Source organism: Carassius gibelio, chromosome A18 (assembly GCF_023724105.1).
Source record: "Carassius gibelio isolate Cgi1373 ecotype wild population from Czech Republic chromosome A18, carGib1.2-hapl.c, whole genome shotgun sequence".
NCBI classification, from domain to species: domain Eukaryota; kingdom Metazoa; phylum Chordata; class Actinopteri; order Cypriniformes; family Cyprinidae; genus Carassius; species Carassius gibelio.
In genome coordinates, this window is record NC_068388.1 from 12198162 (window position 1) to 12224833 (window position 26672).

Here is a 26672-nt window from a genome sequence, read left to right on the forward strand (position 1 = left end):
TCCTGCTATTTTAGCAAAGGACCATCCTGTTTCACATCTGATCTTAAGATCAATTCATGCAGATGTGGGTCACAGCGGCCGTAATCACATGTTGTCAAAGTTACGGGAAAAATACTGGATTCCAAAAGCACAAACGGCCATCAGAAAAATCCTATCTCAATGCACAATTTGTAAACGCCAGCGCGGCACTACAGGCAAACAATTCATGGCTGACCTTCCCCGTGACAGGCTTTTGCCAGATGAACCCCCATTCACAAATGTAGGCATTGATTATTTTGGCCCATTTGAAATCAAAAGAGGAAGGACATTGATTAAAAGATATGGGGTAATCTTTACTTGCCTGACGTTAAGAGCTGTTCACATTGAGGTTGCCAGCTCTTTGGACACAGACTCGTGCATTCATGCACTAAGGAGATTTGTTTCTAGAAGGGGTCAGGTTAAAACAATCAGGTCTGACAATGGGACAAATTTCATTGGGGCAGAAAGGGAGTTGCAAAAGGCCATACAAAGTTTAAATAATGACAGGATTCAAACCACAATGCTTGCAAAAGGTGTACAGTGGATTTTCAATGCTCCAACTGCATCCCACCATGGAGGAGTGTGGGAACGTCAAATACGGACTGTCAGAAAAATTCTCAACTCCATTGTAAAACAGCAGTCTCTTGATGAAGAAAGTCTTCAAACGCTCTTATGTGAGGTGGAAGCAATAATCAATAGTCGTCCCATCACTAAGGTGTCCAATGACCCAAACGATTTGGAGGCCCTTACTCCAAATCATTTGCTGCTGTTGAAAGTAAAGCCGTCCATGTCTCCTGGGTTTTTTGACAAAGCAGACCTGTATTCCAGACGTAGGTGGCGCCAAGTTCAGTATATGGCTGACATATTTTGGAAGCGCTGGATCAAAGAATACTTACCAGACCTGCAAGAAAGACAAAAGTGGCAAAGCCTAGTACAAAATCTCAAGCCTGGGGACGTTGTATTGGTTGCTGATGATTCCGCACCACGAAACTCTTGGGTAATGGGACGTGTGCTACAAACATTCACAGACAACAAAGGTCTTGTGCGGCAGGCCCGAGTGAAAACAAGCACAAACATTCTTTTACGTCCTGTTACTAAGCTTTGTTTACTTTTAGAGGCAGATTTATAGTCTCCTATCTGTTATGGGCTTATCACCTAAATTCAGGTTAACATCTTATTGAAGAAAAAAAAATTGGAGATTCAGTTGAAACTATTTGGTATCTTTCTTTTATGTAATTTGTTTGGCTCTTTAGTATAAATAGGTTGTTAATTGTTTCGTTGAACACAAAGACAATTAGGGGCTGGTGTGTAAGAGCCAATTTTACGTTTCAATAATTTGTATGGTATTGTTTCTTGGAGTGTTGATTTCAAGCATAAACTGAATATATCATATTTGTATCTTTCTTTCTGAGGTAGTTCTGTTTTTTCCTGTATTTATTTTATATATATTTATATATATATTTCAGTACTGTTTCCTATGTTTTCTGATGTACAGGCTAATTTCTGTTCTGTTTCTTTAATGGTTACGCCCACTTGGGCGGAAGATTGAACTGGGTACTTGTTCGTGTATAGGAAATAAGGGAGAAACAGTTTTCTTACCGTTTTCGTCTGTCATTAAAAAATAACTCTTGTTTAAACGTTCAAGGTAACAGCAGTTAAAGGTTTAACAGGTGAAACCATAGGAAAGGCTACAGGAGCCATCAGGATTTTGTATAGTTTTGTAATTTTGTGTTTGGATTAAACTTTTTTGATTGACTTCTGTGACGAGTAAGAAGCTTTTTTTTCCTGTTCCAGTGAAGTTAACATAGGACTTTGCACCTACATCTACAAAAGATCAACCTGTTTCTTTATTTCAGGACCACCTTAAGGTTTATATATATATATATATATATATATATATTTATATATATATATATATATAAAGAAACCTTTTAATAACTCCTTGGTTGAACTGCAGGAGGAGAAGGTAAAGCAAGGACTATAACAGAAGCAGACAAACACAAATACAATAAAGCCATTTTGAATCAAATCTCTTTTTTCCGTAGAGTGGAAATCTCACTCCAGGAGTCAAATGGCTTATAGTCATCTTCTCGCCATTTTGCCCTAGATTTTATAAATAACCAAATTGGGTTCATTTACATCTATATAATACATCCTCTTTCTCTTCTTTTGATCTGAATCCAGAACTGTATGAAAGAAAATCATATTAAAAAACATCATAAAAAAATATTTTCAGAGTAGATTCTGCATAATACTCTGCTGATAAAATATCTGAAATTCCATTCCATAAGTTCACTCAGAAATGATGATTTACAGGAAATATACTAACCCTCAGTCCATCCTCGTGGATGGGTTTGTTTCTTCATGGGGAATGATTTGGAGAAATGTAGCATTACATCATTTGCTCACCAATGGATCCTCTTCAGTGAATGGGTGCCGTCAGAATCAGCGTTCATACAGCTAATAAAAATCTTGTGAAGTGAAAATCTGCATGTTTGTAAGGAACAAACCAATCATTAACATATTTTTATCATTGCTTTTAGATAAAATATGAGTCTATAATGCATAATGATGCTTCCTCCAGTGAATAAATCCATCCCTCTTACATCAGCATATTTTTTTTCAAAACTGTTTTGGACTGTTTTCACTTAACAATGCTTGATCTGCGCATATTTCTCTCTTGGATCAGTCAAGCACTTTTTCACTGAAAAAGGCAACATTATGGACACATGACTCGTATTTTAGCCTGAAGAAACAGTTTGAAGTTAAAAACATCTTGATATATTTGTGTATTGCAAAACACATTTTACTTGGCAAGACATTAATAAATAGGTTTGAGTAATGTGGATTACTGTGATGTTTTAATCAACTGTTCGGTTTCTGACGGCACCCATTTACCGCAGAGGATCATTGGTGAGCAAGTGATGTATCGCTAAGTCATGTAATGCTAAATGGAACTATTAAAAAAAAAAAAAAAAAGAACCACAAAGCCAAATCTGAGATTTTCTGAAAAATTATTTATTTGCAGAATAAAATAAACGTTATTTTGCCATAAAAAAAACTCCTGTAAAACAAGATTGGTGTGCTTTGAAGCTTTATAGGAAATTCAAATAATTTGAAATCAGAAATTCATCCTGAACAATTTTCATCGCCAAGTGTCTTTTCGTATCCAGCACTATTTTTAATCTTCTAAGAACCCACAGTGCCATGTCTTATTGCAGTGAAGTGAAATAAAACAGTTTAATCTCAATCCAAAGCTGAAACACACTTTACATGTAACATTATAATTGTGTACAATTGTATTTTTCATCCAACTCATAAATACCAAGGCCCAGCCTGATCATCAGAACGTTATTTGCTCAGAGCAACACTCATCATGAATGCCAATAGTCTTCTGCCATTTAATCAAATTGCCTTTTCCAAATACTTCTCCTCTGATGTCAGTCATATTGTAGGTCACAATATTCCCAAAGTCTAGTCCCAAACGCCGTTATTGTCATCTGAATAAAGAGGCATTATTTTATTCATTAATAAAACTACAAATGTCTCACTCTCTATCTGATAAATACACTCTCCCATTATTGCACAAATGTATAAAGATGCTAATAATGTACAGTATCAATAACCTATACAAATTAAGACATTATAGGCCTTAATAAACAACATAAATTAACAACAGCAGAAAGCAAATGCTGCAAAAAGCACTTAAAAATAAAATAAACATCTCTCAAAACATCCCTTTGAACGTTTTGAGAAATAATTGATATTGTTTTCATATATATATATATATATATATATATATATATATATATATATATATATATATATATACATATATATATATATACATATATATATATATATATATATATATATATATATATATATATATATATATATATATAATTGCAGAATGTAGTTCAAAACTGTTAGTGATGTACTAAATGATCCCCATAATAATAACGGACTGGGATGGGAACATAAACAGCATCAACCAGCCGGATGATAGGCGACGAGTTAAACTTGCTTATCTTAGTTGTATATATAGTTTATTTATTTCCTTGAAAAAAAATTGTAGAAACAGTTGAGCTAATGCACAGCTGTGTGAAGTTAGCAAAGCAACTACACAGTCAGGCACTGAAGTAGACTCCTTTAGCTAACTACTACAACATTGTACTGGCACCATACTTCTGGACACAAGACGGACCCAGTAGAAGAGTTTGAAGGAGTTTACAATAAAGCGCAACAACAGTCCCGCACATCCTGAAATAAGAGACCAACTCAAAAGATGATCCTTCAGCAGAACGATGCTTGAATTTGCCTGAAGCCACTATAAAACAGACTCCATGTTTTCAAACCACTCATGATCCTCCAGGTTATAAATAAATTTAGTCCTGTTGGCTCTGAGTACTGTCCTTTTCGAGACTGTCTAGATTGACGGTGGACGAGAATATTTCCGTGGGCGTAACATATCCCTCGTGGTTTTTAATGTATTTCTTGTAGTTTCTGCGCAAGCATTGCCAGGTGGTTGTGTAGAGGAGGAACGCCACGACCTTGAGGACGATGGCCATGCTGACGTACAGGTGCCGGTATCTCACGTTGTCATACAGCAGACAGGCGCCTCTCTCCCCGCACTTGGTGCTCCAGAGGAGGCATGTGGAATCGATCCCCGTGCCAAATATCAAAGGAGGAGGAATGAACCCTGAAAGATTGCATTTTGAAGACAAACACAGACATTTTATGTGATTTGACACATATTAGGTGTTTTGCAGTATTTAGAGAATGCAGAAAGTCTTAATTCTCTGAATAATAAAGCAAGTTGAGAACTTCTTAATTATGACAAACAGCTTTAATTTGACCGCAAGAAAACCATTGTTTGTTTTTGTTTTTGAACAGGAGTGGCAAATGAACTTGTCCTTGATTTGAGGAAATGAACTTTTTAGTATGCTTCTTTCAGTGAGGCGAACAGATTACTCTCCACGATTTACTGTGAAAGGATGTAGTTTGAGTTGTAATGTTTTTATGCTGTGCTGCGGTATCTCACCTAACAGGCGCAGTAACAGAAAAAGAACTCCAAGAGCGTAAGACTTCAGCTCGGGGCTCACAGATCTAAAACAGCAAGAGACAAGTCAACATACTGACCACAAAAAACATCCATATTCATACACACACACACACACACACACACACACTTGGGGACGTTATGCAAATTCAAAATAAATGTGTCCACTCTCATATACATATTTATCAAATATATAATTTATTTGACTTATTTATTACACTAGCAGTTTAGCTTTTTAACAACATTAATTATTTTATTTAGCAATGATGTATTACAGTTTTTCTCAGTTGCTTTGGTACATTTCTTCAATCATTCTTGAGATTTGCAAAAAAGTAACTCGTACAAAACAACTCTTACAAATAGCAAAACACCATGGATTACCTGCAAAAGCCAGTCTCTTACTCAAAATCCTTAGTTCGTCTCTCAAAAATAAATATCTGTGTCAATGAACATGTCAGTGCCATCAGAATGGCAAGTCCTTGTGTCATAGTTTACGGATAAGACAGTTAAATTGCTTAGTCATGTTGTCAGTATAACAGTGTACTCTGGAGGGATGTTCTGATGTAAACTATGGCAACATTTTGGATGACAGTTACTGTACTGAACAGTATGCCATATGCTTATGTATGCCATATATCCATTTCAAACGTAAAAATTTACACATTACTATATGTGGGATATTGATTGAAAGAGACTGGATAGAATTCCCAGTTACACTTTTACTAGTGGTCTGACCCAAAAAATAACAATAAAAAAAAAAAAAACCTTTACAATGTCATTCGGATATAAAAATGGAAAAAGAAATATGGGCACAAAGATGAAAATAAGTCAAGTTTGTAACTCTTGTGTTGTCCTCTGTCTATACAGTATAAGCTTTCCAACTGAAGATTCATGAGATGAACCTTTGAGCTGTTTCAGAGAAATGGTTTATCATTGGTTTATCATCTACATTCTCTTAACTTGCACAGTTCATGCCAAATTTACAAAAAGTTAAATAATAATGTGTAAAAATACTTGGCAGTTTATGACAACTAGATGAATCATTTTGCATTGAATTGATTTATACGATGAACTAAAGACTAGATGTTTTGAGGAGTAAGACTATTGCACAGAAAACTATTAATACAATTAATATAATACACTTTGATCAACATGACATTAGCAACTGATAAGGTAGGAAACTGCAGATAAATGTGCATGAATGTATACAAACAAAAGCAATCACAACTTGTTCAAAAGAATGAGAAACTGGTTTTGTGATGTGTATAAATGACTAGATGATGTGGAGGTTGTACAAGTAGTTTTGAGAATTTCATTTCTGATTTGACAAATGCACCAAAGCGACTGAGAAAAACTGTAAATTGATTCAAAGTGAAAGGAAAGACATAAAAATGTAAAAAAAAAAAAAAAAAAAAAGTTTTCTGTTTTAAATAAATGCTGTTCTTTTGAACTTTCGATTCATCAAAGAATACTGAAAACATATATCAACAAAAATATTAAGCAGCACACTGTTTTCAACATTGATAATTATAAGAAATGTTTGAAGAGTAGGGGAATAACTTAGATTTTTTAATATTTTAAAACATTAAACTGTTATTTTAAATAGGAATAATACTGCAAATTATTACAGTTTTTACTGCATTTTTTATCAAATATGACTTTGTGAGCATACACTACAGTATACTAATTCTAACTCACAGATGATAGATAGATAGATAGATAGATAGATAGATAGATAGATAGATAGATAGATTTTTCCAGCTGATGGACAATAAAAACACTGACAGACAGAATTATTTCTGCATTAAAAAGCTTGAGCATCTAAAGCTGCAGATGACAAAACTGCTTTGCATGCTTATAATAAACAACGCCATCATGGTTATGGTTATCATTATAGTTCTGTTTACAGTTATCGCTCTTGGTTTGTACGGGCCATAACACCAGAGCTCTGTTTTTTTACTCTCACTTAAGTTTAGTGTGTAATAAGTGAAAGTCCAGTCACCTGATGAGGATGATGACGGAGGGCGTCTGGGCCATGGCTCCGATCATACTGCAGGCACAGATCACACACAGGAAGATGAGGAAGGCCTCCTGGCAGCCGGGACGCGGGCACTTGCCTGACACAGCCGTGTCATTGTATCCTGAGATACACACACATCCTGTCCTGTTCTGAAAGTAAAAGCCATCATAATTACTACACAGCCAGCAAATACCTTTATGTCATTTTTATGTCATTTATATTCTCCTCATACAGTGTAACAGTAATAATTTTGCCTTTAGATGTATGCAAATATTACAGTAATATTAATCTACTTTAAATCATTCAGTATATGCCACCATTGAACATTAAATTAAAACAAAGATTTATTTAAAAAAAATTAAATATTAATTGAGGGTTTAGTGGGCTGGTGTAAATGAAATGAGTCATTATTAGCTGTCTAAATGTGCTATTGTCAATTTTATCTACAGAGAACTGATGCGCCCACGATCTCTGGCAAGAACAGGCTCATTAAACCCACCAGTGGGTATATTCATGTCGTGAGCCAGTGTTCAATTACGATAATGGTGGTGACTGTTGTCTTGGATTCATCTATTCCAGTTTGGACCATTCGCTTTGTATGGTAATAAGTGCAGAAGCCCATATTGCAGTGGCCATTAAGATGCCTGGCAGGCAGAGCCCTGTGTCCTTTCCGACATACTGTATTTCTGATGAGCGATGTAAGCTTTGCTTCTAATGACCCACACTGGACATGTGCTGTACAGAAACTGAGCGGTAGAGCGAGAAAACCGAGAAACAAAGAGTATTCGACAGCAAATAGGAAAGAAAGAGCGAGAGGCAAACGTTGTTGTGTAAATGAGATGGGTAATGACCTGAGAGAGAGGAGGTGGGAGTCCGGTACTTACGGCTCTGGTGCAGCCAGCGAAACAGGAGGACAAGTAGGTCACATCATTGGAGCCACAAACGGGGCGAACAGACGAAGTGAAGCAGTTACAGTGACTCATGCAGGGGTCTTCCGGCCTCTGGCCTACTTGCAGTGTCCTATATACAAAAAAAAACCACAGACACATTCACCTGTTTGAAGCCAGTTCCTTTGTGTTGCATTTGATATATTAACCTGATTTGATCACAAACCTCTGTTTAACAGCTTTTATATTAGCAGGCCCAGATGGAATTGTTTGACTTTTGGGAATAGAATTGGTCTCATTTTGGGGAAAAAAAACCAACAGCTTGGGATGGTATACACAGAAATAGTGAACAAATACTGAATGAGTCTCTGTTTTGAGCCTGAACTAAATGGAGAAGAACTGACGTCTTGTTCATGAATTAACTAAATGAACGAAATGTGTAAGTTTGTTTATTTTGTCAATCAGAGAAGAATTATGAACGTGTAAACATTTTTTTATATATATATAAAAATCAGGGATTCAAAATCCAATTTACTAAACTGTTTTCATAAGTTGTTCTGCTAATAATAATTCAAATAAATAAATAGTGTTGAATTAAATAGAAGGAAGCAAAATCTATTAATTAAATAAATTAAATAGGAAAAATTACAAAAAAATAGGGGGGAAATGTTCTGCTTTTTAGTTCGATTACAAAATAAAAAAATAGATATAAAAATTATAAATATTAACAGATTAACAAGTTTTAAAATTGCTTTTTTTTTCTTTTTTTTTTTTTCTTCATGAATATTTTACTTTATTTTATGTAAAGCAAGTCGAATTACCATTGTGTATGAAATGTGCTATATAAATAAACCTGCCTTGCCTAGAAAAAAATAAAAACGGAAAATACACAAATTTTTGCCACCTACTGGTGTAACGACGAAAACAGCAGAAAGGATAAACGAATGAACAGATTTAAAGCATTCAAGTCACTAAATCAATCACAATCCACACCACTAACTGTGCAGACCAAAAACAAAGATTCCGTGTGGGCCTGGAAAATATGTATGGATGTCAGGTTCCAAATACAGTAATAAAACCCAATGTTGTATTACTGTATTAAAAACAGAAAAATCTATAAAATACTGAACCTGACATCCATACATACTATACTAAAACAGGTATCAGCATGTAGACTTGTCATCCTCTACACTCTCTGCAGACATTATAAATGGCACAAAAAATAACAAGGCTGTGAGGAGAAGAAAGCAGCTGAGCCGCCCGTACTTGTTGCTATAGCCGACGGTCACCCCAGCGACAGGTCCTGTGTCACAGCCCAGGAAGAGGAAGGACACGTAACAGGCCGTGGAGATCAGATTGACCAGCATGGCCATCCGAATCGCTCCCAGAGCAGACAGGTTCAGCTTCTTCACCAGCAAACCTCCCAGGAAAATGCCCAGACAGGCGCACGGGATGGCCGTCATCCCTGTTTACGAAGAGAAGAGCCACAGAATAATGTGTTATGTAAAATAAACCTTTGCTGTGTATAACCTTTTATCTCTGTGCTGTTCTTTGTATTGCGGCACTTCAGATGTTGAGAAATTGCCTTTGTTGTGTTCCTCATTTGTAAGTCGCTATGGATGAAAGCTTTTGCTAAATAAATAAATGCAAATGTTATAACTATAAATTATATGTTGTGCAATTTCAGGTTTATTGGGTAAGAGTCAAAGATAAACATGTTAAGATAAAGTAAGTTCCAAAAGTCTGAGAAAGTCTTGAAAATCTGGGAATACAAATTTATTTCACAAAAAAAATTGTAATGGAAAAATGCATAATTTGCAATGGAAAAAAACTCTCTCTCTCTCTCTCTCTCTCTTTCCCTCACTCTCTCTCCCTCACTCTCTCTCCCCCTCTCTCCCCCTCTCTCTCTCTCTCCCTCCCTCCCTCTCTCTCTCTTCACATTAGACACACCTTCTGTGATGATTCTGAAAAAAAAGTTTTTCATTAAATTAGTAAAAATAATAATAATAAAAAAATAGAGGGAAAAATAGAGGGAAATCTGCAATTTTTTTTCAATGAAACTATTAAAAAAATTATAGAAATAATGTTAAATTTTTTTTTCAAGAAAAATGCTATTGAAAGAAAAATGTTATTTTAAATTAGTATACAATACTAAAAATATTTTTCATAAAAAATTGTATTAGAGAAAAAAAATACTTAAATTAAATGAAAATTAAATAATAAAATAAAAATAGGAAACAGACATTTGTTTTGCTAATAATTTGCACTGAAAACTATTAGACAAAGAATTGCAAAAAAAAATTGTATTAGAAAAAAATTCAAAAAATTAATTGCAATTGCAATAAAATAATTACAAGAGAAAAATGTAAAACAAACACACACACAAAAAAATTCTGCTAAAAATCTGCAATGAAAAAGAACAGGACAAAAAGATGCATTTTGACAGTCTTTTGGAGCTGAATGCGTCTGTGTACTTGTGTTTGCCTACGATACATGTTTCATACACACCCAACAGCTGGTTAGCAGAGCTGGTGGTGAGGCTGAACTGCTGCTCCAGATATTTGCCCAGGAAGGCAGCAAAGCCAGCGACAACAGCAATCTCCATACAGGCAGCTAACACAATACACGTGAACACTGGGTTTGACAGCAGGTGCTTGGTCACCTTGGGAATAACTGGAGTGAAAAAGGAAGCGATAGAGTGGAGAGACAGGGAGAGTGGAAGAGAGAGTGAGTTTAGTGAGTGAGCCCAAAATACAGAGTAATGACATTCTAGTCTGGTCTACAGTATTCAATAAAAGTTAAGACTGACGTTTGTTAAGACTTGAATGAAGAAACGGATGAATTATGATTTATTCACCCCCTAATTTCCTGTTTCTTTTCTAAAGTGCTGCAGAGCTGCGGATACATTCTGAGGAGCCATCATTCTGATATATTTGACGGATGTGCCTGAAACATCACGACTGAGCCTGCGTTTATACCAGATTGCAAAACCAAAACAGCTGCCTGCATTATTGCTGTGCAGGGTTTGCCTTTAGCTTGCGCCGCCATGGCTTCTTTGCTAGTAATGCATCACGCTAGCTAGCATGGAATCAGATCTTACATGATTGATGGAGGCTGTTGTGCAAAATGAGAGCCTTACAAGTATAGCACAATGCCAGCATGACAATTACTCTATTACTCTACACAGACGATAAACGAGGACGGCAGTATGAACCGGGAGAGTGACAGTTAGCATGCAAAAAGCCATGGCGCTTCACGTCTGGCTGGAATCATATTTAAAGCTTTGACTCTAATAAGCAGACCCAAATGGAAACGCATGCATTTTTTTTGCATTTTACTCTGCATGTTAAGTCTTTTTTTTTTTAAATGCTGAAACACAAGAGGATTGGAATGTGTAGATGTTCTGTAGAAATCTGCTGAGCTTTCTACAAACTCCTCTGGGAGTAGATTATGTGTGGGCCTGCTAATAACTACAACTTAACTCTAATTGTCTAATTGCCTTCTCAGTGTATCATTAAGTATAATTAGATGTGTCATTAGAGGAAGATGTCCGGTACAGTTTAAACAGACCAACCCTTCGAGTTAACCTACACGTTAATCAAGAAAAAGACCCACATCAGGTCATTGTGTCTAGCTTTTCTTTTTACTCTTTAAAAGACAAGCCGTAACCGTGTTCAGCTAAAGCAGACTAATCTCAATTCGAGTGCACTGAACATCACACAGTGAATTTGGAGGTCAGAGATTCCGTGAAAAGGAAGCGTTTAGTGTAACTGTGTATAGTTATACGAGCCAGACCTCGGATCTGCTGGCAGCAGGACAGGCTGTTGCCGCTGGGCTGGCAGTTCTGCAGGACTCCATTGCTTGGCTTGGATTTCTCAGGATCCTGGGGTAAAGACGAGGGCAGCATGGCCTGTTCGCTCTCAAGACCTCCCTCCACCTCCTTGCCGGGCAGAGACTGGGGGAACCCGAACATGAAGAGGGACGAGATGAAGAGTAAGACGCTGCAGAGGAGAAAGCCTCCCCACCACGCACCGATCCAGCGGGGGTCATCAGGAGTGAGGTCCAACTTAGCTGAGGGAAGCAAATACGGGATTGTAAATACGTAAATAACGTGTAGCAGAAAGATTAATCTCTCACATATGCAGACGTTTGAGAAGATCGACTTCAAATTACATGATGCAATTCACAGACATGATCTGACATAAAAATAAAAAAAAACATTGAGCTGTTACTGAGCTACGCTAAGTCTCATGCTACTAAAAATGTTTATCTAAAGAAATTTTATTGCTGGAATAGATGTAGCTGAAATGAACAAAATGCTTGAATAAAAAGGGATGACCATTTACTTTTGACAGCAGAATGGTTTCGCAACAAGGAATGAGCATCCCAAGTGTGACAGTTTTTGTCCTTTTCTTTTTTTCAGTTGTTTCTCTTGCTGATTATTGATTATGACACTCAGACAGAATATGTAATTATTCAGTAGATGCAAGAGCTGTGTTGGTAGGAAACAAACTGCCTTGCAGCCGTTCTCCGGTCTGTTCTAAACGTGTGTTTGTGTTGTATTTGGAGACACAGAGGATGAACTGAAACTCACTCGTGTCGATGAACAAAGCGTCCACATAAAAGTTGGTACAGACAGATCCCAAGATGAAACCACAAGCAGGTCCAAACACCAGTGTGGAAAAGAGTATACCTGAAATACAATAACAAAAATATACATTCATATAATATGTTCATTTTACTATTACACAACAGTAAGTAAAGTAAGATCCAACGTTTGTTATATTTGTATGTAATTTTACAATGAATATTATCTAAAATAAAATAAAATTGTATTTGTATGGTATTATTATTAAAATGACGTTTTATAACACAACATGAATATTTTTTGAATCAAGTTTATAATATAAAAGAACGCTAATCAAATTTTCACAAGTAATATATATTTAGTAATACAAATAAAATATTGTCTAATATTATCATTGAAATGACATTTTATAATAAAAGGCTATTAGGATATGTGTGTGTGTATATATATATATATATATATATATATACATACATACATACATACATATATATATATTAAAAGTAAATATTATCTAATTAAGTTTGTAATATTTACAGTAATCAATTTTTCACAATATTTCAACAGCAGGGATCGTTTTAATTTTTCAAGCCACAAGGTGGCACACTCAACCCAAGAAAAAGTATCTTCTAAAGAAGACAGATTTGACACCAGAAATACATCAGGAACATTATTCTATGAGAAACTTTCATCCTTTTCCCATATTTTCGCATATAACACAATAATTTAAACAAGCAAAGGGCAACAGATGTCTACAGAAACACTGTTATTCCTGGATGCCATTGCTTTATGAATCCATTAACTGCATATGCTGATATTTGACATTACATGTTCCAAGATGAATTGTAGTGTATTAAAAACAAAGCAATTAATACTATGTAGTAATACTAAAAATACAGTAATGAGGAGCATTCAAACACACGACCTTCCCAAACTATGAGCACTAGCTGTCTGAACACATATTCCAAGTGGAGGATGAGAACTAAATTTCACATAGTCAGAGTAATTCCCCACTTCTTGACAGGTTTGCACACAAAGCAAGAAAAAAAGGGATTTGCTTTTGAGCGGAATGGAGTGGCAGAGCTCCGAACAGACGATGCTGTGCTGGCACCTATCAGAAGCGGGAGACATCTGGGGCACAAATCCCTATTAATATGCTGTCAAAAAGTGTGACAGCAGCCCAGCAATAGCCCTGTGGGTCACATGCAGCTTCTGAGATTATCAAGCCTTTATCCAGGCACTCTCATCAGCTTTCCTAGTCCTCTGCCGTTCTCTTATTAAACCACACACAATATTGTTTCATTAAACAATGTGTGCCTGTGCTATCAGAAACTTCCCTTCTGAAATGTTCCCTCCATGATTATTCAGTTAAGAAAAAGATTCAAGTCTCCAGTGATTGTGCCAAATGTGTGTTGCAGATCTGTGATTTGACCGTAGCAAGTCTGACACTCAGATTTAGTTGTAATTTATGATGCGTTACAGCAGGCTGAAAGCACAAATGTCCAGTCTGTTACTGACAGGTGTTGAGTTTGACATCCTTTTATGTCCTCAATACAGATCTCCTAATATTTCAGGGAGTTTGGGAGTAAAATCATGCATTTATATATATATATATATATATATATATATATATATATATATATATATATATATATATATATAAAAATGAAATAAATGAAATAAATATTTATGTTTTATTATTTAAAAACATAATATGCTTAGTATAATTATTTCATATTGTTTTTAATAATGATAATATTAATATGCACATGAGGAGTGGCACGTGCATGGAGGCAATGACAATAACTGACAGTACAAAAATAATGGAAAACCAATATGAAATATGCAATCCAACTGTGTAAATTACTCATTGACCTATTTACTTGTAGCATGAAAATTAAATAAATTCTAATGAGTTTACATGGTGAATTTCATAAATGTATTTAAGATACTACTCTAATTGTCATTATTATTATTTCTTAATTACTCTAATATTTTCAGTTTAGACTAGATTATAGGCTAGACTACCGTAGATTATTATTGTTATTATTATTATTATTAATCAACTTGATGACTTTCAGATATAACACTGAACGGCAATAGTAAAAGTTATAAACTATAAAAGTTATAGTTATAGTTTTTTGCCATTAAAAATAATGACATATTAAAAAAAATCCTTTATATTTATTCTACATTCATTTGGGGATTAAAAATATGTATTGTTAATTTTAATATTAGATGCAACTCATCACTTTCATTTTTATCGATTCATAGCCATAATTAAAAGATAAACCAGACAATAATTTAAGCAAAAAAAAAATCTAAATTTTCAGGCCAAATATTAAAATAAATTATAAAAAATAAATGCAAATAAATTATTGGTATATAGTAATTATAAATATTTTAACCAGGAACTGTGCAAACGGATGAATTTTTATTGATTCAAAGCCCTAATTAAAAGATAAACTAAATAATCATTTGACCTAAAAATCCATGTTTTTTTTTAGATCAAATATTAAAATTAATTATAAAAAATAAATCATCAACAATATAACAATTATAAATATTACAACTGTGTGAACCATGTAAACTGTAACAAGAATATTACACTGGACTACAAACCCAACCCACTGAAAACCAGACTCTTCACCTTCTGAGAAACATGGCTTTGATCTCGATGTTGAAACAAAAGCTGCAGTGACCTGCTAGACTGCAACCTTTGATCAGTTAGCTGGAACTCCTCAAGTACTGCTTACTGCGTCTGATTTCGAGACAATTCTCAGTCTCTACACTCAGAAGGGCATGCATGCTTTAATCAAACCCAAATACAGAGACACGTCATATCTGAGTACTGGCGCTGCATTTCAGCATCAGATGGATGGAGCTGAAGCCACAAGGTTAGTAACCCCAGAGGAAGAGACCTCACACTACACCGAGCCAGACCGATACTTGAACCACTCATAAGGCACAAGCACAACAGATGTGGCTCACTATCCTCCAGCAGCCAATTATTGAGTCTGTTTGGAAAAAAAATGAGTCACTTTCAGCAGTCCCTACATTACAATGCCTCAGATCAAAGCGGGAGTTTAAATGGGTGTATGAAATCTTGTTTGTGAGGTCTGTTTCCTGAGCTTCTGGGCATCTGAGGGAGTGTACTCACACATGCTCACGTACACACTGCAAACCGCGTGTCCCGTTAGAAACCGCAACCACAAGTCTACTCTCAGTTTACAGAACATCTTCGTGTTTCCCATGAATCAAATAGGAACAGGTTGCTGTAAAATCTACTCCTTCAGGTTTGATAGAAATGACCACTCACGGAAAGTTAGAGGGGGTAAGGCTGCATAAGCCGTTTATGGACAAATTGTTATTTATTTTATATAACATGTTTTTTTTTTAACTGAAACAATATACATATACCAAAAAAAAAAAAAAAATAAAACTGAAATGTTTTATGGAAAGCAAGTTCAAAATCCATGATCAAAAATGATCTAAAGTGACAGTAAAGACATTTTTCTATTTTTATGTGAAGTTTGGAGTCATTTAGATTTTTATAAAAAAATGTATATAATATTTCGCAAGAGTGCATTAAATTGATCAAAAGTAAAGTGACAGTAAAGACATTTTTGGATGTTACAAAAGATTTCTATTTTAAATAAATTTTGTTCTTTTGAATTTTCTATTCATCCAAGAGTCCTGAAAAAAAAATCTATCAATGTTTCTATAAAACTTTTTACCAGCACTGATAAGAAATGCTGATAGAAATAAGAAATATATATATATATGTATATAATGTATAATGTATCTTAGTATAGAAATGTTTTATACTTTTTATTTTATGAAGTACAATTGTTTTGTTTTTTTGCATTGCAAAGTCTCACAGTCTACAGGTTTCACGGCGATCTGGGCGGGAAAACACACCAGTAAAAGCATGGTGTTGGATTCACCAGAAACAGCTACAGAGTTTCCATCCCAACTGTTGTGCGGGCCAGTGAAAGACACTGTGGTGTTTTTACTGTGTGTTGCCTTAGAGACTGCATGTGTATGTTTGCATCCATGCTCGCAGTTTGAGAACTGACAACCCGCACAGGAAACCTCAAAAGGCAACAGAAATCTTGCAATCACCTTTAGAGTATTGTGAGAGCTGTTTGGGCTAAGGACCCTACCACAGTGAGAACAGAAAAAATGCCATCAACTTCTTCAGAATGCAGTTTCTTTCTATATAAAACAAAATGGCAGGTTCCATGAAATTGATAAGCATCGCTTCTTGTTAAACAAACGTCATGCTTGATCTAAATCTGGTGGGCTGGTTTTGCTAAGAAAATCAAAACTGACGTCCTTAAGCGATTTTGGCTTGTAATCTAATTGGAGATAATCTGATGATTCAAATAAATGCAAAGAAATACATAGAATCGTTCATTCTTTATTCCCTGTCTGTCTTTCTGCTGCTTCTCCAAACCCGTGTCTGTCCTGAGTGTCCTTTCGTTTTTATTTCTCATGGGGATGTGTAACATAAATAGGATTAATGAAAACCTCCTGAATTTCATGAACACAAAACTGGGCCTTTAGTCACTGGAGGAATGGGCTACTTCCTACATCCTTTCCTCTAATTATCAACGTGCAGTAATTATGTCCAATTTTCTGCACAGTACAAATTCGGTGGTGAGCATTTTTAACTTTACGACTTAAATCATCATTAAAGCAAAGAGTGGGCATTAAAATGGCATGCTGGGTAAGGTCCATGATTCACTTAAATACATTTGAAACTGGTCTTTCTTCCAGGAAGCCTTGTTTGGGTACCAAGGAAAAAACATTTATGTGTGGCCTATTCCACTGGCACATTTTAACAACCACTTTCAGCACAGCCTAGACATAATGGTATAATGCTGCAGCCTTTTATTGCCTGAAATTTCCTTTTAGAGGACAGAAAAGAATGACATTTACTGAGAATTACACATGAATCAGCTAAGTGTCTATGATCATGAACTCGGACAACCCTTCAAGAAAGGATCTTTATAAAAGCATTAAATCCTAAGCAAACTGTCAACTTAGAACGCATTTAATGTGTTCTAATTAACCCTGGAAAAAAAGTTATGTTAAAAATTAATTTAGCAAGTGTATAAGAACTAAAATAGCATTTTTTTTCTGTCAGTGTTGCATTAAAAGCATACGGCAGTGGACTTTAATGAGGTGTAAAATGATTGCAAGAAACACAAATATTCACACAGTGAAGGAATGCAAGAATTATCCAAACATAAAGTCAGGTCAGGGACTTAATCATGCTGTCAGACTGAAATTTTCACTTTCTGTTCCTCCATTCCTGTTTCAGAATTCGAATGTGCATTACTTTCATTTTCCGTAGGAAAGATCGAGAGTTTCGAGTTTCGAGAGCTCAACCAGTTAGACACATGCTACAAAGAGATTCAATAATTATCAAACATGAACACCATGATTATATTTTTTAAAGTTCTTGAGTCATGAATCAACAGTGATAAATCTTGGTAAGATATTTTAAGACAGCCACTATTAAGTAAGACAGACGAGGGCACATGCATCATATATCTACAGTATAGAAATCTAAGTTCAGTGTATCCAGGTCTGAGACATCTCTATATTCTTAAAGGAACAGTTCAGCCAAAAATGAGAAAATATATTGTTCCAAACCTGTATGAGATACATAATGGTGAAAAAAATCAAAGAATGTCATCGCCATTAATTTCCATATAAAGAAGATGAATGGGGGTGGACACTGCAATGAGTAACAAATATCAGAAAAAATATTGCTGAATGCCGTGTAACATACAGAAAAATATTCCGGACACTTATTTCAATATAAAGAAGGGGAATGGGGACAGATGCTGCTGAGCATCAATTAATTTAATTAATTAATTAATTGATTAATTAGGAAGAAAATTAAGACAATACATTTAGCCATATGACTTGTACACTATATTTAAAATAATTAGTAAAAACTCATAGAATAGCTCTGTGCAATGAATAATCAATATGCATGTTATGAAAAAAAAAAAAAAAAGAAAAACCTTCCTTTGCAGTATCTCTCAAACCAAACATGGCGGACGTGTCACATCAGGTTTGCTATCAGTAATTATAAGCTGTCAAGTCTAATAAATCACATTTATATTTGATTGTGAATTAAAAATGACTCAAATTCCCATTCACTTCAATTACAATTTATTTACAATTTTGATATGATATTGTGATTTGAAGTCCTGATCATAAATATATGTGTCCCTTCTCTTCATTTCTCCCCTGCTGTTTAAATGCATCAAACTGTCTGTCACTCACAGACTAATGCTACACGCCGCTGACCAGAGGCCTGTCACTCTGAATCCAAGCTCCGATGTTGACGCTGTGTTTTGACTAAACCAAAACTGTACTAGACATACTTTTAAAAATATTTCTACTTCAAATGCCAAAAACCTAATCCTATATGCCTAAATAAATCAAATCTTTCATGCAATGGAGCCACAGTTGTGTCATAGCGAAACTGGTCAAATCAACCCAGCAACCCAGTGCAAACAAATAATTTTAAGGTGAAACCAATGCAAATATGTGCTTTCCCTATGGTGCATTATGCACACACAAATGCACACAGACACACAACCTTTCTGATGTAGGGACGTCGAGAGGCCAGGAGGCTTTTGATTTCTGTCCAAGTAGTTTTAGGACTGTTTGGTTTTCCCAGGGCATGGGAGGAATTTTCTCAAGGAACATTACTCAGTCTGGCATCTGGAACATGAGGCGAAAAAAGGGCATAAACAATCTCTCAGATTATATAATTCACAAACTGCTTGACGCACATATTCTCAATCTATTTTAGGCTGTTTTATGCTTAAATCTATAAGTTAGCCACCTGTATATAAAAATGCAAATGAATACGGATGATAATAATGATTGTGATTATATGATTATGCAACTATAGCTTGTGACATGAGGTCATTGCTTCAAAACTTGGATCTGGAACAAACAGTAGCTGAGGTGAACCTGTCTACTGCTCGTCAGCATTTGAGCGACATATCTCATATTATCAAAGTGAAAGCGAGGAATGAATGTTGGCATTCAAACAAAAAGGAAAGAAAATGTATTCTCTGCAGGGGGATCTGAGTTTATGGACCATCATAGAGCTTGTGAAGGGTCACTGAATGACTTCCTTCAGGTCACTTTTTATTTGATTTTAATAAGCAGTCACTGTGACAGCATCTGTGGACTCCTACAGATTTGTTCTCTTAACTTGTTTCCAAGAGATACACATTGCTAGCAACACATTGCAGGAGAGCAGACACACCTGAGCATGTGAAGAGCCAGAAGAGGAGGTGTGGCTTTGCAGAGTGATTATGCAGGGAGGTGGTGGTGGGGATCTTGCTTTCAAAGCTAATTTGCCATTGCTAGCCTTTCTGAAATTGCCTACCTTTAATGATATAATTACAGACTGCTCACAAACAATATAATGTTAGGGCACTGTAATATAATCTGTACTTAGAATAACAAGATATTAATGCTCCAGTGTCTTCATAGACAAGTGTCAGAAAACTATTTGTGGGCGTTTCCTCAACTTCAGGGACATTTATGACAAAAGGTTAATTTTTACTCTACAACTGTAATGCATTAAATTGATTAAAAGTCACTGTACACACATTTATAATGCTGCAAAATAATTCTATTAAAATAAATGTTCTTATTTTTTACTATTGTTTTATTTATACTTTATATTTATATTTTTTTTATCTTTCTAAATTGTCAACAGGTTTAAACTTTTTCTTTTTTTAAAAAACAAATGAAGTTCACACTTTAACTGTAAAACTTGAGCAAATGAGATGTGATGTGTGAAGTAGAGTTGTTCCGATAAACGATAATATCGTGTATTGACGATAGTCTGAGATATCGACGATAACAGATGCCTCTGTCAAGACGATATTAGGCTCATTCTCCTATTAATGTATAAAATAATAATAATATTGATAATGATTTTTATTAGGCGGTCTATTATAATTCTGCTATCAAACTGCCCAGCTATTTCACTTCAGCAAATAAGGATGAAAGCCTGTAGCCGGTGAATGAGTCTCCATCCACAAACAGACATACATCGTCTGCAGATAGAAGGTATTTCATTGCACTTTAACAAGTAATCTGAATGGTCTATATATGTGCAATATTTTAAACGAGCCCTAACTAACTGAGTTTAATGCCACAGTTATGTTAGAATGCATCTCATTCTTGTTTCCGTCGGCGGTGCGTCGGAGCGCTGTATGACTGATGCTTCAGTTCAGTTCAGATTTACTCCAAATATATGAACTTACCTGTTTTGAATACTTTTTATTTAATATGTTCATTTATGTACAATATTAGTGTTAAACTGTTGGACTTTAAATTAAATCTACTATTGATTTTCATTCTGACGATATGACGATTTGAAAAATGACCTTATAGCCCAACACTAGTGTGAAGACGACACAGGAAAAATAAGATGAATATAATTTGAGATCGTTTGTTCCATCATTTCTTTTCCAATCATCCCGTAATTTAGATGACGTGAAAAAGTCAAATGCAATCACAGAATGACATTAAACATACTTCGTCATTTGACATGTGGCAAAAATGACACTGTGGTGAATATGTTTAAGACTGGCAAATACAATAAAAATAAAATGTATTATTCAAGTTTTTATTTTTTTATTTGAAAGAACTGATTTAAAGTGACTGTACACATATTAATAATGCTGCAAACGATTTATATTAAAATAAATGCTCTTATTTTTTTATTTATACTTTATGTTCATCAACAATTATAATTTTTTTAATAATAAGAAATGTTTCTTGAGCAGCTAATAAGCATATTTGAATTATTGTTGACACTGAAGACTGGAGTAATGATGCTGAAAATGCAGCTGTGCTATCATAGGAATAAATTCAATTTAAAAATATATACAAATATAAATATAATATAATATTTCACAGTGTTTCTGTTTTTATTTAATATTTGATCAAATAGATTCAGCCTTGGTTCAAATGGATGCAGCCTTGCAATCTTGGTAGAATGGTAGTGAACTATATATATATATATATATATATATATATATATATATATATATATATATATATATATATATATATATATATATATATATATATATATATATATATATATATATATGACTCAGAACCAATCAAAGCTATGAGGCAGTATAAGGCGCTTGGAGCAAGTGTCTTTTTGGAACATTTGTGAGGGTTATCAAGGATCATATGCTAATTAACTTGTTCTCATTAAATTGATAGTGTTTCTGTTCTCCACCCTACTGACCTAAATAATCATCATGACAAAGCCAAAGAGAGTGACAGCAGGAGCCAAGTACAAAATTTACATTACAACATATGACACTTATATGCACTTAGGTATACTGCTCTTTATCTAATATTCATGCAGTTTAAGACTTATTGACTAATGCTTTGGTAGGGTATATAAGTAGCCATAGCCTGAAACTGCAACAAATAGCACAGCGTCTATATCACCGCAAGCAAGCATATAATAGTAACAGTAATTATTAGGGGTGTAACGATACGCGTATTCGTATTGAACCGTTCGGTACGACGCTTTCGGTTCGGTACGCGGTACGCATTATGTATACCGAACGGTTCGTTGGAGTATTTAATTATATTTGAAAAAAAAAAAAAAAAAAGAGAGAGAGAAATATAATGATATGCGTTCAACAAGGTAGCCCAATAACCCAAACAACGTAACAGGCAACGCCCCTGACACTCCCGAAGAAGAAAAAAACACCATCTTATATGTTTATGTTAGGCTACTCAGCAGGCGCTCGCTCACTCAGTACGCGCTGAAGGCTCGTTGCAAAATAGCCAATGCGTTTAACAGACTAGAAATGAGAAGATCCTCCAATAACCAACAGGTCTGGTGTTTGGGTGCACTTTGGATTCCCTTTAAGCTATAATGGTGATGGCAAGAGAGTGGTGGATAAAAAAACAACGGTATGTCGCATCTGCAACATGACAGGGTACACCAGCGGGAATACAAAAAAAAAAAAAAAAAACACCAGCGGAAATATCTGGGATATATGCGTCAGTACTATCTGGGAAAAGACGAAAAAAAAGGAGAAACATGTACGCAGCAAACTATCCCTGCAGCATTTAGAAACTATAGCTTACAGGGAATCCAACCCAAACACCAGACCTGTTGGTTATTTTAGGATCTTATATTTCTGGTCTGTTAAATGCATTCGACATTTTGCAACGAGCCTTCAGCGCGTGCTGAGTGAGCGAGCGCCTTAGGGGCCGTTCACATATCGCTCCTAAAAACGCATGGAAAACGCTAAGCGCGTCTTTCTCCTCCTTTCCAAAGCGCTTGGGCAGAAGCGCTCATGAGGCGTCTGTCTTTGCTAAGCAACAATGACGTGCTCTCTCCATGAGACGCGGAAATTTCAGCGAAGGATAAATGGATTTGCAGCTCTAAAAATCGCTTGCAGTAGCTCTGCTACTGAATTTATTTCAAAATTGCAATCCATATACAACTATGATCAGCTGATCCTTCATCTTGGCTGAGCTCTCAACGTTGTTACGGGAAAGGATGAAGCTGATTGGTTGGTTCTTGTCACATGACCCGCGGTGTGCTTGCGGCATTCTGAAAAGTTGAGATGTTTTTACATTTTGCTGTATCTAAAACGTATCGAACCGAACCGAACCGAACCGTGACATCAGTGTATCGTATCGAACCGAACCGTGAATTTTGTGAACCGTTACACCCCTAGTAATTATACTTGAGAAATGAGGTCTTTCATGTACAGGAGATATGGTTAGGACAACAAGTGATCTGTGTATCCATAGAAAACATTTAAAATGAACAAAAACATTATTTTATTAAATTACAGCCTCATTGTTTCATTGGAGGAGTTTTGATTGCAAATATAAGTAGGAAACATTTGAACACATTACGATATAATGTTATCATACCATGAAGATGGATCACTGTAAAAAGAAAACATTATTAAAAACACTATGTAGCTATTTTATTTGGATTCTAAATTGTCCAAAGAAGAAACACAAAGCATCGCTAATTCTCTGCTTCCAACTGATTTGCCTTCTACTACTGTTCATATTAGCTATATTTATTCAGTCGACCTCAGGAAAAAGTGTGTTGATCCTGGCTTTCCAGTATTCCAAATCTTCAACGTCTTCATCAAAACAGCTTAGTACACATACTTGGAAAATAATTAAGCATTTTGCGCCAACCTGCGTTTTGAAGAATGATAGAAATCTTCACCTGTGCACTTCCTTTGACTACCTTCAAAAAAAAAATGTACTCAAAGATTATGTGATCACAAGCCATTTAATGTGATTTAATCTTATTCATGAAGGCCAAAAATAGCTGGAGAAAGCTGTCACGTGACCCTTTTTTTTCACTTTTTAAGAGCCATCAAACAAAATGAAACAAAATTAAATGGAATGAAAGAAACTAAACTTAACAAACCTAAAAAAAAAAAGAAAAAAAAGTCTAAAAAAAAAAAAAAGGCAAATAAAATAAGCTATTTTATTGCTAATCGTGCAACCCAGTCAATCCTTAAGGCCTGTTCACATCAAGGACGATAACTATAACAATAAGGATAAGGATATAGTTCTAAAAATCGTTCTCATTATTAAAGAATGGTAGAGTCCACTCCACACCAGTTAAAACGATAAAGGCACAGAGAAACGTTGGAATCACGTTCAAAACGATTTTTTTTTCCAGCCAATGAACAATAAGAATCAATCAGAATCAATCCTGCCATAACGAGCTCGAGAATTTAAAGTGATAGACGAGCATCTGCTTGGAATTAACAGACGATATCGTCCACTGGTGTGGACGCTAATATAGTTATCTTTATAGTTATTGTTCTTGGTGTGAACGGGCCTTTAGTCTTATCGGATGATTTTTCAAGCAATACATTGTGCTAAATCTTCCTTTCGTCTAAAAGCAGTATATGGGAACTGATGACAAATTTATCTGTCTTCTGCATCACTGCACTTTCTTTGTAGCAGTTGGCTGTATAATAACAGCTTGTGGCAGTCTGAAATTAACAAAAATATGAGCAAATTCTAAAACAAGTGCTGGTACGTTTGCAAACAGACCTTCCTGACTGTTTACATTGCACCACAAGGGCAGAGAGTGAGATGAAGACCAAAAAATGGAATGAAAGAATTACAGAAGGCCAACAGCTACTGTATGTCTTGGATATACAGCTATGTCCACAACTGGCATACTTTGGCTGCTGTGCCAGATGCTTCACTTGGGCTAAGAGCCAAAAACACAAAAAGCCCTGAGAGAAGATATGCAGGCAGCAGCCTTGAAGAAGCAGCATGCCTGGCGTCTCAATGGGCCGACTGGAGAAGAGCTCCAGCTGCACTGGTGGATGGGGCCGCAGTATTGACTACAGCTGGTCCACCCTTCTTCAGCAGGTGCTTTGGCCTAATTATCAGTATGATGGTGCCAACAGTGGGTCTCCAGATACTTCCAAGCTGTATCCAGAGAGGAACCAGGGCACTGAATAAAGAAGCCCCTTAGAGCAAAGCATGCCTGCTCTTCGTAATTAGGCGCTAACCGTACTGCATCCAGAAGGGAAGTGGTAAATAGACCAGATCTGCTATGTGTGAACTTTAGTATTGGTAGAAAGTTTCAGCACTAATCTTTCAAACAAACATGACTGTGATTAACTGAGCTAAAGATGAACTGCAGATATATTATGCCTCATGTGGTCTGATATGGGGTTTTAATGGCAGATATGCTGATAGCTAAAGATGAGAGTGGCACATAAAATGGCTATATATAAATATAATACTTGAATGATAACAACTGATTTACATGCATAACAGTATGCTGATAACTATCAAAAATATTCTAGAACTAAACCGATAACCAATAAATGACCTATATTAAAATGCTATACTATTTTGTCTGAATCAACTAAAACTACAAAGACTAAAAGTAGTTGTTTTGTTACAGCTGAATTTAGGCATCACAACATTATACTGTACAGTATGAAACAGATAAAAATAGATATTCACTCTGCTATTAATAACAGTGTAATTAAGTTATTAGCAATATTAAATAATTATAATTATTATATGATTGCACAGTGTAAATATAGGTATGTATCTAAGAAGTAAACATGCAATTAAATGTTTAATATTTGCGGTTTGTGTTTGGTGTTCAGTTTGAATTTTTAAAGAAATTAATGATTATATTTAGCAAGGACACATTCAGGTCTAAAATTAGCATTCGAATAAGAACTGTTCTTTTGAACTTAATATTCATCAAAGAATTCTTCTATTGTAATAGAAAATTGCTTGTAATAATATTTCAGAATATTTCTTTTTGTCTATTAATTCAGCCACAGAGACTTTAGACTGCTAAATTATTTTAGCAGAATGTATAAAAAAATATAGAATATTTAATCAGGTCAAAGTGCAAAAAAATAAATTAATACAAATTATTGATTTATCAATGTGACCGATATATCATTCAATCACTAGTCCTGACAAGGGAAGATTTTATCCATGGCCAGTATTGATTTTATTCAATCACTGTAAATACTTCTCCATTGACTTACTGTACACTGTGGATAAATATTGGATTGTGGATGGAAACCTGAGCTGTGCATTAGCCCAGAGGTGTATTTAATGTGCAATCCCATTCTGCATATTTAATACCTATACTTCTTTTTTACTCATCTAGGCATGTTCAGAGAAAAATGAAGGATGTTTCCTTGCAATCAATAATATGAGTGAACACTAAAAATAAACATTTTAGCCGACCATTATTGATCCACAACCATTTAATTAGACAACCTTATCCTGCAACTCAAATCACCATTGATGAAAAGTGCTGAACACGCAGAGTTTAGAGAGCTACTACTTACAAACCACTCAGTCAATGAGTCCAGGTATTTACACTAATGCCAGGGGCAGCATGAATCTGTAAGAACTGGCTAATCTAATCAAATCATCCCTCATTTGAAGTGCCAACATTCCTGGAAGACAGTGAGAAAGCTGTGCCTTAGGATGGACTAGCATTTCATTCCGATAGTTTCAAGG

The 26672-nt window shown here is 35.2% G+C and overlaps 1 protein-coding gene across 1 annotated transcript in view; it reads right to left on the bottom strand.

The window, feature by feature from the left end:
• Nucleotides 1–4045: 4045 nt before the first annotated feature.
• The window catches only part of LOC127934403 (solute carrier organic anion transporter family member 3A1), a 45005-nt gene continuing 22378 nt past the window's right edge, over nucleotides 4046–26672 (bottom strand). Inside the window, exons 3-10 of the mRNA XM_052531775.1 lie at nucleotides 12582–12680; nucleotides 11783–12058; nucleotides 10496–10660; nucleotides 9254–9452; nucleotides 7985–8120; nucleotides 7083–7249; nucleotides 5063–5127; nucleotides 4046–4720 (exon numbers count right to left, since the gene is read on the bottom strand). Of these exons, the coding sequence (XP_052387735.1) occupies nucleotides 4407–4720; nucleotides 5063–5127; nucleotides 7083–7249; nucleotides 7985–8120; nucleotides 9254–9452; nucleotides 10496–10660; nucleotides 11783–12058; nucleotides 12582–12680 (1421 nt within the window). The 3' untranslated portion in view covers nucleotides 4046–4406. The remainder of the gene's footprint in view (nucleotides 4721–5062; nucleotides 5128–7082; nucleotides 7250–7984; nucleotides 8121–9253; nucleotides 9453–10495; nucleotides 10661–11782; nucleotides 12059–12581; nucleotides 12681–26672) is intronic.